This window comes from Haliotis rufescens, unplaced genomic scaffold, assembly GCF_023055435.1.
Source record: "Haliotis rufescens isolate VD_foot unplaced genomic scaffold, xgHalRufe1.0.p SCAF_6, whole genome shotgun sequence".
In the NCBI taxonomy this organism is placed as follows: domain Eukaryota; kingdom Metazoa; phylum Mollusca; class Gastropoda; order Lepetellida; family Haliotidae; genus Haliotis; species Haliotis rufescens.
Genome location: NW_025964334.1, coordinates 15,234,724 through 15,246,667, shown reverse-complemented (window position 1 = coordinate 15,246,667; position 11,944 = coordinate 15,234,724). Strand labels below are relative to the sequence as shown.

General features: G+C 42.7%; 1 protein-coding gene across 1 annotated transcript; it reads left to right on the top strand.

Annotated features, from left to right (window-relative positions):
- The first annotated feature begins 8,701 nt into the window (after window positions 1–8,701).
- LOC124135501 (ring-infected erythrocyte surface antigen-like) lies at window positions 8,702–10,417 on the top strand. Its single transcript, XM_048385997.1, has 4 exons — window positions 8,702–8,755; window positions 9,140–9,388; window positions 9,644–9,832; window positions 10,127–10,417. The coding sequence occupies exons 1-4, from the start codon at window positions 8,702–8,704 to the stop codon at window positions 10,415–10,417; spliced, it is 783 nt and encodes a 260-aa protein (XP_048241954.1).
- The last annotated feature ends 1,527 nt before the right edge of the window (window positions 10,418–11,944 follow it).

Here is an 11,944-nt window from a genome sequence, read left to right as displayed (position 1 = left end):
TCACCGTATCTTCTTGACTGTACCCTGTCCTTGCGACTTCACAAAGTGTCCGGCAATGAGCGCAAGCGTTCTAGGACAGGCAAACCAGTTTACTGTTCAGCGAGATGTGTTTTGTTTGTTGTTTAACGCCTTACTCAGCTATAACCCAGCTTTATGATGGCGGTCTGTAGATAATCGAATCTGGACCAGGCAGTCCAGTGATTGACATCATGAGCATCGATCTACACAACTGGGATACGATGACATGTATCAAGCAAGTTAGCGAGCCTGACCATCTGATCCCGTCAGTCGCCAGCCTGGTTTCCTGGGTATGCTGCGCTGGCGCTACACTGAGCGCCAGCGCAGCATACCCAGGGAACCAGGTTGGCAAGTCGCATCTCACGACAAGCTTAGTCGTCTGGTTCGGCAAGCATGGGTTGCTGAAGGCCTATTCTCAACCCGGAGTTCACGGCTGTAGTGTGTGCATGCCTTTCCCAAATACATGTCCGCATATTTCATGTTTAGATTATATTCACCTTAATGTGCAAATTAGTAAAACATTAAAAATAATTCATTTATGCATTACCATCTTAAACCATTATCAAACTGTATATTTATTCATCGCGAAAGATCAGTACTTCTGCAAGCTGGAGAGAAACGAGCAGTCGCTGTACAAATTACCAAGGCAAGAATTAAACCCATACAGTACGATGGAGACCTTTTACGGCCTGGGTACCAAAACACCTTACTTTGTGTTCACCATTTAACCACACCAATTCAAATTCGTATGGTAAATCATTCCTTAACATGTCTTGCATGTGCTTACTTTCTCAACCCATTTTTACTGTGTGGTTTAAGTTGAATTATACTTATTTAATAAGTGATATTTAATAATCTTCAGCATCTTCCTGCAATCTACCAGACAGTACAGTAAATTCATTGTTTACTAACCTTCTGGCCGCTGTTACTAAGTTAGTAGAATTCACTAGACTTTTTCCCTGGGGACCTCTTGCATGTTAAAAGAACCCTCCCACGTTGGTACCGTTTTCCCCAGTGATTGGTGTCGGTATGGATAATTTGTCTCGTTGCTAGGAACTGTCGTGGCCAGGATGGTCATACTATTGTTATTTTTTTTTACTAATCCAACCCTATGTGAGTGAGGGAATGAGTGAGTGAGTTTGGTTTAACGCCGCTTTTAACAGTATTCCAGTTATATCACGGCGTGTCAGCTTAATGTGGGAGGAAAGCCCGAAGTGATAATCGGGGCGAACCGGGATTCGAACCCACAATCATAGGTTTCTGGCGTGTCCAAGGGACGCAACTCTGCACAGCGAATCGCGGCGCCTTAGACGACTGGGCCACCCGTGGCCCCCACCCCCCCAACCCTATGTAAACATATAAGCATGTTTAAATTTACTAAATACGGGTCATCTAATGATACAAAGAGTAAAGTATATTGCCCATGTGACGTTAAATAATAACTCACTCACTCACAAAGAGTAAAGTGTGTGCTATCCACAGACAAGTGCTCCGTGGTCCACATCTGTCATGTTTCGTTTCGAATATACGCCCCGGAAGTGAAGAGTTGTTCGGGGAGACAACTCTGTCTAATTGTCCGGAGGGGTTTCTGACAGACCCAATACTGAATCCCCCCCGAGGCACATGGTCCGGTTGGTCCGCAGCCTGGGAAGTTTGATTCAAGTCACCCGAACCTCACTTTGTTTGTCTGCTAACGTAAACACTGTGATGCAAGTCAAACTTGCAGTTAATGGTTGCCATATGTATACAGACACAGTGTCTCATTTAAATACAACACACAGCGACCAGATCTATACAGACTTGAAATAAGCAACAGTTTTTTTTGTTCCTTTTTAATGTAAAACATCTACAAACTTTGAGAGTGAACGTTATAGTGTTTTACGTCAGTTGTCTGCGCATAGTGCAAGAACACAAATTAGATGAAAGTTAGTAAAGCTGGTGGCGGAAAGTAGACTGATGGGTATCCACACTGAAAAATATAAACATGTAGTGTCTTACCAAGCCATTGGTTTTGATCAATATTTGCTTCAATTCACTCAGTTGTGAACGGGTTCCCGGTTGGAGGAGATGATAAAGAGAGCTTAAGCATAACAGATAAATTGGGTAGTATACTACTAAAGGAGTTGAGAATGCATACGTGTATTCTTATCCACGAGGATGTCCCATTTAAATATTTCACTAGGTGATGTATTCTTGGCTTTTAAAGTATAGTATGTATTAGCATGTATCGGGGAACATGTTGCTTTTTTAAATTCGGTCAGTATATGTCCGCCCCATCCCTATCTGAATTTATATTATATCGTAACAATACACAGAGAGAGTGGGATGTGTCAAAGTAAGCGACTCGCCTGTGGATTTGGACATCGCGCCCGACACCACACCCAATTGACACTTGTTCAACACAATATTATAATGTCATCAATACCGTCGTATGACCTTTGATACAGAAGCAGGCACACAGTGTGTCCCAAAGAGACGGATTGTCCACGAAGACGCCAACTTTTGCCTAGAAACATGGTTATATTACCCGGATTAGAGCATATCCCCGTCTCACTCACGTCAATTGTTTGGTTAGCAGATTAGGGAAAGGAAACGCGCCAAGGGTTTCACATTGATGGATTGCTGCAGTAGTTATCTCCCCTCGCAGCCCTTAATGATGTAACATGAAGCCTTTTTTTCCTGCTGAAGCTTCTGTCCGCTGAGAAAATTGAATTTTTTTAAACACATACACCTTGTTACAAATACTAACTTTTTTGTTTAGCCGTATTATATGTTTACGTGCGGTTTGTATATATATATGAGTCATAATCATAAACCACCCCCATCCCCACCCGTCCCCCTCGTGACATTCTCACAGCTCCAGACAAGCCTTGATTTGTAGTGGTTAGGTAAACATGTATTAGGATTGTCACATGCATCCATGTTTTCTTCCGCCCGACACTAGATTTCTTTGTTTAAGCCAGAGGCGATGACAATGATGTATGATGGGTAAATAGTGTGTTTTTATTTTTCATTTGAGGATTTTTGTTCTGAAATTGTACAGAAATGGCCCAGAAAAGTGAAATTGTATCCCCTTTACGCTATGCCTCAAATCATATACAGTAAACTACGGTTATAACGAACTCAAAGGGACCACTAATTTTAGTTCGTTGTAGCCGTGGTTCGTTATATGCATATATACAGCATAACTACAGCAAATAGTCGGGACAAAAAAGTAAGTTCGTTATATCCGTCAGTTCGTTATAAGCGTGTTCGTTATAACCGTAGTTTACTGTACATGTATAGTGATCGGATCCATGAGAGGTCATGGAGATTACTATACGTCTCAACTCCTTTGTGCTGAAGACTAGCTGTGAGGAAAATAGTGTTTAGCTGATCTCTCGTATGAATGTGGAAAATGCGACTTAAGGGTTTTAAAGTCAATTCAACAAAGAGTAAAAACTAAAATTCCGTTATCTGCTACCTTTACTTGTCAACACGGGTACAATGTGTGAAGCCAATTTCTGGTGTGTCCCGCGTGATATTGCCGGAATATTGCTAAACGCGGCGTAAAACCATACTCACACTAGGAACATGGCTCAGTGTAGGGATTTCACAGTTTCACCCCTCAAATGCGTGACTGACGTACGTGCGCGTGCTCTAAGGTAAACAATATATGAAATTAACATTTGCAGGTGCGACTTCGTCAAAACAAAGGCGCCGTTTTTACCTAGCGACATTTAAGTTAGGTTAGAGAATTCGCGCAAATAGGTTCTCAAAGGTTAGTGCATCAAAGGTGAGTATTTTATGTTTATTTTGCACAGTTGTCTCTGCGTATATATTAAGTAAGGCATGCGGAGCTTGTTTGCTCTCCTCCATCTGAAAAACCACCTACAACAGCAAACTGTGTTCGTATACACATACAGTTCGTGCACCTCAATATCACCCGTTGGGTTTGGTCGCACGACAGAATTTGTATAACGTGGTTTGATTGGTGACTGTTACGCAAATACATTGCTTAATGATGGCATAGGGAGAAGAAAAAACAATGTCTGGTCCTAGCGGGACAGGATAAAGCGCCGTCGACAACGTTGCATGGAGTGTTTGGGGAACTGTTGGTCGTTACTGTCATTGTCGTGTGTGTGTGTGTGTGTGTGTGTGTGTTATCGTGCCCAGACTAACCTCGCTGATGTTCATGCTGTCAATCACTGGTTTCGCTAGCCAAAACTATATTGAATATTGAAGACTCGTGATGAAGGCGGAATAATACTAATGGCCAAAAAACAACAATTAGCTGATAATGGTTATGAAACGCGTCTGGGTTGTATCCCGCCGCGTACCCATAATATAGCGGGGGGCAAATATTTATCAGTTCATTTAGCCAATAAAGTGTTTTTTTTTTAATAAATGTACATGTTTCTGTTAATTTTACATCATAATGACATGAAATTAGGGTGTGTGTGCTTGTATTAGTACGGACGAATGCTGGCTTTATTGTGCTCAGATACAATGCTGCAGTTTAACATGGATACCTTACTTAGAAACAGTTTACTGACACCGAGATGGCCAGTCGTTGGTTTAGTCCCTTAATGCCAAGCCCCAGGCAGGGCAACAACAAGTACAACCTTTTAACGTCTTTTGGCATGACGCGACCGGGGGTCGAACTCCGACCTTCCGCTTTCCGAGAAGACGCTGGATCCACTAGGCCTAGACCACTGTAAGCCACAAGCGAGGGTGTGGTGCTGACAGAAGATGTATCTAGATTAGCGCGCGATCCCACAATCAGTGAATGCTCGAACGCTCATTTAGAGTACCGTACCAGCAGTAAGCAATATTATTTTCATAACTCTCCCATAAATAGTTTGAAATAAAATCTATGATAGACATGTACATTTGTATTGAACGGATTCTTTATGAGAAAAAGCCCTTTACTTTTAAAACCCCGAGGCCGAAGAACACATTAAATTTGAAATTCAGCACTTAACTCTTCGCTCACGGACCTTTCATCAATGAATAGAAATAAATGCCATCTTTATCTGGGAGCTAGAGATACCTGATCTCCATCACTGGCTTCAGCTACAACGCTGGTTTTCTTTATGTCATACAGGGTGTATTGCATCAGTGGTGCCATCATCGAGTTCTTCACAGTAAATTACATGGGATCGTCGTGCCAGCGTTGTAGATCCATATTTGTCATAATGTTGCCAAGAGATGATTTAAAACGTATACTGCTTTTTATTTACCTCACTTAACTATTTTCTTTTAAGACCACATATTGGCAGAGATTTGAAAATTGGCTCATGTGCATTAAACGTTTTAGTCAGCTTAATCATTTCAACAGGTTACGGATGGAATCTGGACCAAATAAACGAGTGAGTGATAGCACGAGCACACCCAAACTGTCTTGGAGAGATGACGTACTGTCAGATTGCACATCGTTACACCCGATCCTCATTTTAAGCCGTTCTCATATTAAGGGATTCTGGGGGCTTATTCAGCCAATGACACCCCTACAGGCTGGTACACCATGAAAAGTAATGTGCGGTGAGGTGAGGTGAAATGGGTTACGTCTCGTCCAATTATATGCACATGTGTGTGTGTGTGGCTGCTTGTGCTGATGCCGATTTAAAAATGCTAGGCCATTGTTTAACATGCCGCAATTTAACATGAATACCCCACTCAGACACAGAATACTGACCCGAGCCGACCAGACCTTGTTTTAGCCGAGCGCCAGGCAGGGTAGCAACAAGTACCATCTTTTACCATCTTTTGGTATGACGCGGCCGGACTTTCCGTTCTCCGGGAGGACGCTCTACCACTAGACCACGGAGGCGGTCAATTTGTATGCGGGGATTCGCGAGTTGATAGTGTTTTTCGAAGCTGCCGTTTGCATTTGGTGACAGAAGAGCCGGCTGTTAGAAGATGTACGTTTCTATGTCTCCAGATGTATTCGGGATCTGTCAGTTTCGATGAAACCTCACTTACGGGATTAGTGCCAAAGAGTTGTGTGTCCGTCGAGAACTGTTTCACGCAAACTGCATAAATATTTTATTTTTGAAAGGCAGAGTTTGTTTGAAGTGTGGCCTTGTAGGTGTGCAGACATATCCGTTTTCGCCAAACTTTGATGATTGTTACTTAGATGTTTGGGCTGAATGTTTACAACAACATGTGTAGATACCAACACCACGAATAAACAAACAGTTGTTCACCAACAAGCTTGTGCTTATATATGTTGTGACCACCCGATCCCGTTAGTCGTCCCTTACGACAAGCACAGTCGTCCATTTACGGCAGGCATGGGTTGCTGAAGACCTATTCTATCCCGGATCTTCACTGGTCAGGTATTAAAGGAAGCCATCGGCCGACACTCAAAGCTGGAAGACCTAACGTATCACGTGACCTAAATACATCACGATGTTTTCTCTAATTCCACACACAACTTTGTTACAGCTACCAGTTCGGACTTCTTGTGGAAAAAAAACCGTGATGCTAAAAATATCACGCTGTTGTAAGCCTCGTTGTGGGATAAGCATCCCTTGGGATTGGCACCTGTGAGTTGCATTGCTTTAGCGTGTCCTGCATATCTGAAGTTTATAATGGGTGTACACTGTATATAGCTTTACCGATGATAAACACGCACCGTCAGTTCATTTACAAACGGTCAGACAGTTTTAGTGTAATTTTCAGATTTTTGGGGTTTGGTTTTTCGCTGAATGTATTTATGAATAAGTGAAGGTGTTGTGTCTATTGTAAAAGTGTTGTGTCTATCGTAGAAAGTGTTGTGTCTATCGTAGAAAGTGGTGTGGCGTCTATCGTTAAAGTGTTGTGTCTATCGTAGAAAGCGGTGTGGGGTCTATCGTAAAAGTGTTGTGTCTATCGTAAAAAGTGATGTGGGCACTATCGTAAAAGTGTTGTGTCTATCGTAGAAAATGTTGCGTCTATCATAAAAGTGCTGTATCTGTCGAAGCAAGTGTTTAGTTGTCTATCGTAGAAAGTGTTGTTGTGTCTATCGTAGAAGGTGATGTGTCTATCGTAGAAAGTGGTGTGGCGTCTATCGTTAAAGTGTTGTGTCTATCGTAGAAAGCGGTGTGGGGTCTATCGTAAAAGTGTTGTGTCTATCGTAAAAAGTGATGTGGGCACTATCGTAAAAGTGTTGTGTCTATCGTAGAAAATGTTGCGTCTATCATAAAAGTGCTGTATCTGTCGAAGCAAGTGTTTAGTTGTCTATCGTAGAAAGTGTTGTTGTGTCTATCGTAGAAGGTGATGTGTCTATCGTAGAAAGTGTTGTATCTATCATAGAAATTGTTGTATCTATCATAGAAAGTGTTGTGTCTGTCGACGAAAGTGTATCTATCATAGAAGGTGTTGTGTCTATCATAGAACGTGTTGTGTCTGTCGAAGAAAGTGTTGTGTTGTATCTATCATAGAAAGTGTTGTGTCTATCATAGAAAGTGTTGTACTGTCTATCGTAGAAAGTGTTGTGTCTATTATAGAAATTGTTGTATCTATCATAGAAAGTGTTGTGTCTGTCATAGAAAGTGTTGTATCTATCATAGAAAGTGTTGTATCTATCATAGAAAGTGTTGTGTCTATCATAGAAAGAGTTGTATCTATCATAGAAAGTGTTGTGTCTAGCATAGAAAGTGTTGTGTCTATCGTAGAAAGTTGTGTCTTTCGAAGAAAGTGTTGTGTCTATCGTAGAAAGTGTTGATTTGTCTATCGTAGAAAGTGTTGATTTGTCTATCGTAGAATGTGTTGTGTCTATCTTGGAAAGTGTTGGGGCGTTGTCTATGTTAGAGTCTGTTGCAGTGTGTATCGCGGATAAGCCATATGGTCTTGTTCCTATTTACGACAGTTATATACATTATTTCATGTAGCTGTGATGTTCCTTCGAAGCGACTTCTGGCGTTGTTTTTTGTACCTGGTGTATAACAAGACCAAGATGCAAGGGGCGGACAGGAACAAGCCAGTCTGTCTCTGTATTGATGAGGATGTGGAATAGTCCTGGAGAAAGATACCACATGTTACATTCCTGTTTTACTGTGTTGCAATAAGTGAGATTACAGGTCCCTCTTGAGTCGGCCCCTCGGCATTCTGGGGATAAACCATGTCCATTCACACCCATGCTTGTCGCAAAAACTGTCTGACACGAGGTTGAACGTTTGCAGTGTTTGGCCAGCGTCTTGTGTGTCACTGTACAGGCGTGATCGGTGCTCGTTCTGAAATAAAACTCTTTGCCTGGCCCAAACGCGTTTCTTTACATGACAAATGTGTAATTTGTCTCACTACTGCGTAAAACAACATTCATTCGCTCATTCTGAGCACCTTATCCGGGTCAACAATACCCACCGGTTATCTCCCTTGATGCGTAGGGCGAAGACCATGGACCAAATAAGCTGGGAATGGAATATGTCTGCCTATATGTCTATAAATCCTTTTGAAAGCTTTACTGGGGCCTTGAATGTTCCCTGATCAAAAATCTTCTGAGCAAAAGTCTTATGACGCTCTTTGAAATCATGGTATAAAGAGCATGCTCGATTGTACCGAAAAGGTTGTGAAATGTAAACACCAAAGGCTTGAGCTGCTGGAATATTGCTCGACATGAAGGGAAAGTTGACTCTTCGGAAGTTGAAGTCATCCCTCTTTTCATAATTCTTGTGGAGAGTGTTGTGTAACCTTGAATCTTTATACAGAATATTAATACATGACGAAGAAGATGAATGTTGGACTAATGATAGCTGAACATAACGAGGAGAATGTTTGACTAAGGATAGCTGAACATGACGACGAGGAGAATGTTTGACTAAGGATAGCTGAACATAACGAGGAGAATGTTTGACTAAGGATAGCTGAACATGTCAAGGAGAATGTGGGACTACGGATAACCGAACATAACGAGGAGAATGTTGGACTAAGGATAGCTTAACATGTCGAGGAGAATGGCGGACGAAGGATAGGTTGACATGACAAGGAGGGGAATGGCTGACGGAGGATAACTGAACATGACGAGGAGGAGAAATTCGGATGAAGGATAACTCAACATGACGAGGAGGAGAATGTTTGACTAAGGATAGCTGAACATAACGAGGAGAATTTTCGACTGAGGATAGCTGAACATGACCAGGAGGAGAATGTTTGACAGAGGATAGCTGAACATGACGAGGAGAATGTTAGACTAAGGATAGCTGAACATTACGAGGAGAATGTTGGACTGAGGATAGCCGAACATGACCAGGAGGAGAATGTTGGACTGATGATAGCTGAACATGACGAGGAGAATGTTAGACTAAGGATAGCTGAACCTTACGAGGAGAATGTTGGACTGAGGATAGCCGAACATGACCAGGAGGAGAATGTTGGACTGATGATAGCTGAACATGACGAGGAGAATGTTTGACTAAGGATAGCTGAACATGTCAAGGAGAATGTGGGACTACGGATAACGGAACATAACGAGGAGAATGTTGGACTAAGGGTAGCTTAACATGTCGAGGAGAATGTTGGACTAAGGATAGCTTAACATGTCGAGGAGAATGGCGGACGAAGGATAGGTTGACATGACAAGGAGGGGAATGGCTGACAGGGGATAACTCAACATGACGAGGAGGAGAATGTTTGACTAAGGATAGCTTAACATAACGAGAAGAATGTTGGACTGAGGATAGCCGAACATGACCAGGAGGAGAATGTTGGACCAAGGATAGCTGAACATGATGAGGAGAATGTTAGACTAAGGATAGCCGAGCTTAACGAGGAGAATGTTGGACTGAGGATAGCCGAACATGACCAGGAGGAGAATGTTGGACTAAGGATAGCTGAACATGACGAGGAGAATGTTTGACTAAGGATAGCTGAACATGTCAAGGAGAATGTGGGACTAAGGATAACCGAACATAACGAGGAGAATGTTGGACTAAGGATAGCTTAACATGTCGAGGAGAATGTTGGACTAAGGAGAGCTTAACATGTTGAGGAGAATGGCGGACGAAGGATAGGTTGACATGACAAGGAGGAGAATGGCTGACGGAGAATAACTGAACATGACGAGGAGGAGAATTTCGGATGAAGGATAACCCACCTTGACGAGGAGGAGAATGGCGGACGAAGGATAGCTTAACATGATGAGGAGAATGGCGGACGGAGGAAAGCTAAACATGACGAGGAGGAGAATGGTGGACGGAGGATAGCTAAACATGACGAGGAGGAGAATGGCGGACGGAGGATAGCTAAACATGACGAGGAGGAGAATGGCGGACGAAGGATAGCTAAACATGACGAGGAGAATGGCGGACGAAGGATAGCTAAACATGACGAGGAGGAGAATGGTGGACGGAGGATAGCTAAACATGATGAGGAGAATGGTGGACGGGGGATAACTAAACATGACGAGGAGGAGAATGGTGGACGGAGGATATCTTAACATGATGAGGAGAATGACGGACGAAGGATAGCTAAACATGACGAGGAGAATGGCGGACGAAGGATAGCTAAACATGACGAGGAGGAGAATGGTGGACGGAGGATAACTTAAAATGACGAGGAGGAGAATGGTGGACGGAGGATAACTAAACATGACGAGGAGGAGAATGGTGGACGGAGGATAACTTAAAATGATGAGGAGGAGAATGGTGGACGGAGGATAACTAAACATGACGAGGAGGAGAATGGTGGACGGAGGATAGCTTAACATGATGAGGAGAATGGTGGACGGAGGATAACTAAATATGACGAGGAGGAGAATGGCGGACGAAGGATCGCTTAACATGACGAGGAGAATGGCGGACGAAGGATCGCTTACATGTCGAGGAGAAGAATGGTGGACGGAGGATAGCTAAACATGACGAGGAGGAGAATGGCGGACGAAGGATAGCTGAACATGACGAGGAGGAGAATGGCGGACGGAGGATAGGTTGACATGACAAGGAGGAGAATGGCTGACGGAGAATAACTGAACATGACGAGGAGGAGAATTTCGGATGAAGGATAACCCACCTTGACGAGGAGGAGAATGGCGGACGAAGGATAGCTTAACATGACGAGGAGAATGGCGGACGTAGGATAGCTTAACATGTCGAGGAGAAGAATGTCGAAAACGAAAATGGTGGACAAAAAGGGGCTAAACATGGAGGTGAGGAGAAAGGCAGACTGAGGTAGCTGCAGACGTCAGGGACAGAGGCCTCTCTGATTAGCAACCTTTTCTCCCTGGGGCTCAGTACGATGTGTGAACACATCACTCTGCATTTCCTAGAATTGGAAGTCAAGACAATGATTTCTACTGAACGCACTGTCACAGCAGGAAGGCTAAAGCATGCAGGAAGATATATTTGTATTACATACCGATGGACAGGGATCGTTGGCGTGACCTTTCGGAGTTTTTTTCTGCGATAGTTTACTTCAAGCCGATTGGCTGGCTAGAGATTCAACGTCAAATATGGTGGGAAATAAGGGCATTGTATGACCGTATTTGTCCTCAGGTGACGTATTAAATTGACATTAATCTCGAATTGGAAAATGTATATTGTATCCAAATCTTGTAAGGCAAAAGTGATCCATGCAAATATAAATTTTACAATAAAGTTGTTAAATTCAGAATCGAATATTTTTCTGTCGTTCGTTTCGTTAGGGACAGAGCTTATTCAGGCCTTGTCCTGAATTTGTATACTGTGCTTGTCCTTATTAAAAATATATAATATACAAATTGAAATTGATGGATTAATATTGAGTGAACATCATACAGTTTACAGCGTTAAGAATTGAAACACAATAGTTCTAATCGAGCTTTATGGCCATTGATGATTTGAAAATAATGAATTCCAGGCCTAATCAGACGGTACAGGAACTAGAAGTCTTCAGATTAAAACCGATGGCTCTGTTTCAACAGTATCAGCTGCACCAAACAGTTTCCGAGGTGTTGAGCGGGATTGGTAGGTCCGTGTGAGCGTGCGTT

What these genes read in the sequence shown, in the direction of transcription:
- LOC124135501 (XM_048385997.1), top strand. Translation starts at nt 8,702, where the DNA reads ATGACGAAGAAGATGAATGTTGGACTAATGATAGCTGAACATAACGAG. An exon ending in CTGAACATAACGAGGAGAAT is followed by an intron (nt 8,756 to 9,139) that starts GTTTGACTAAGG and finishes AATGTTTGACAG; the next exon opens with AGGATAGCTGAACATGACGA. An exon ending in CTGAACATGACGAGGAGAAT is followed by an intron (nt 9,389 to 9,643) that starts GTTTGACTAAGG and finishes CATAACGAGAAG; the next exon opens with AATGTTGGACTGAGGATAGC.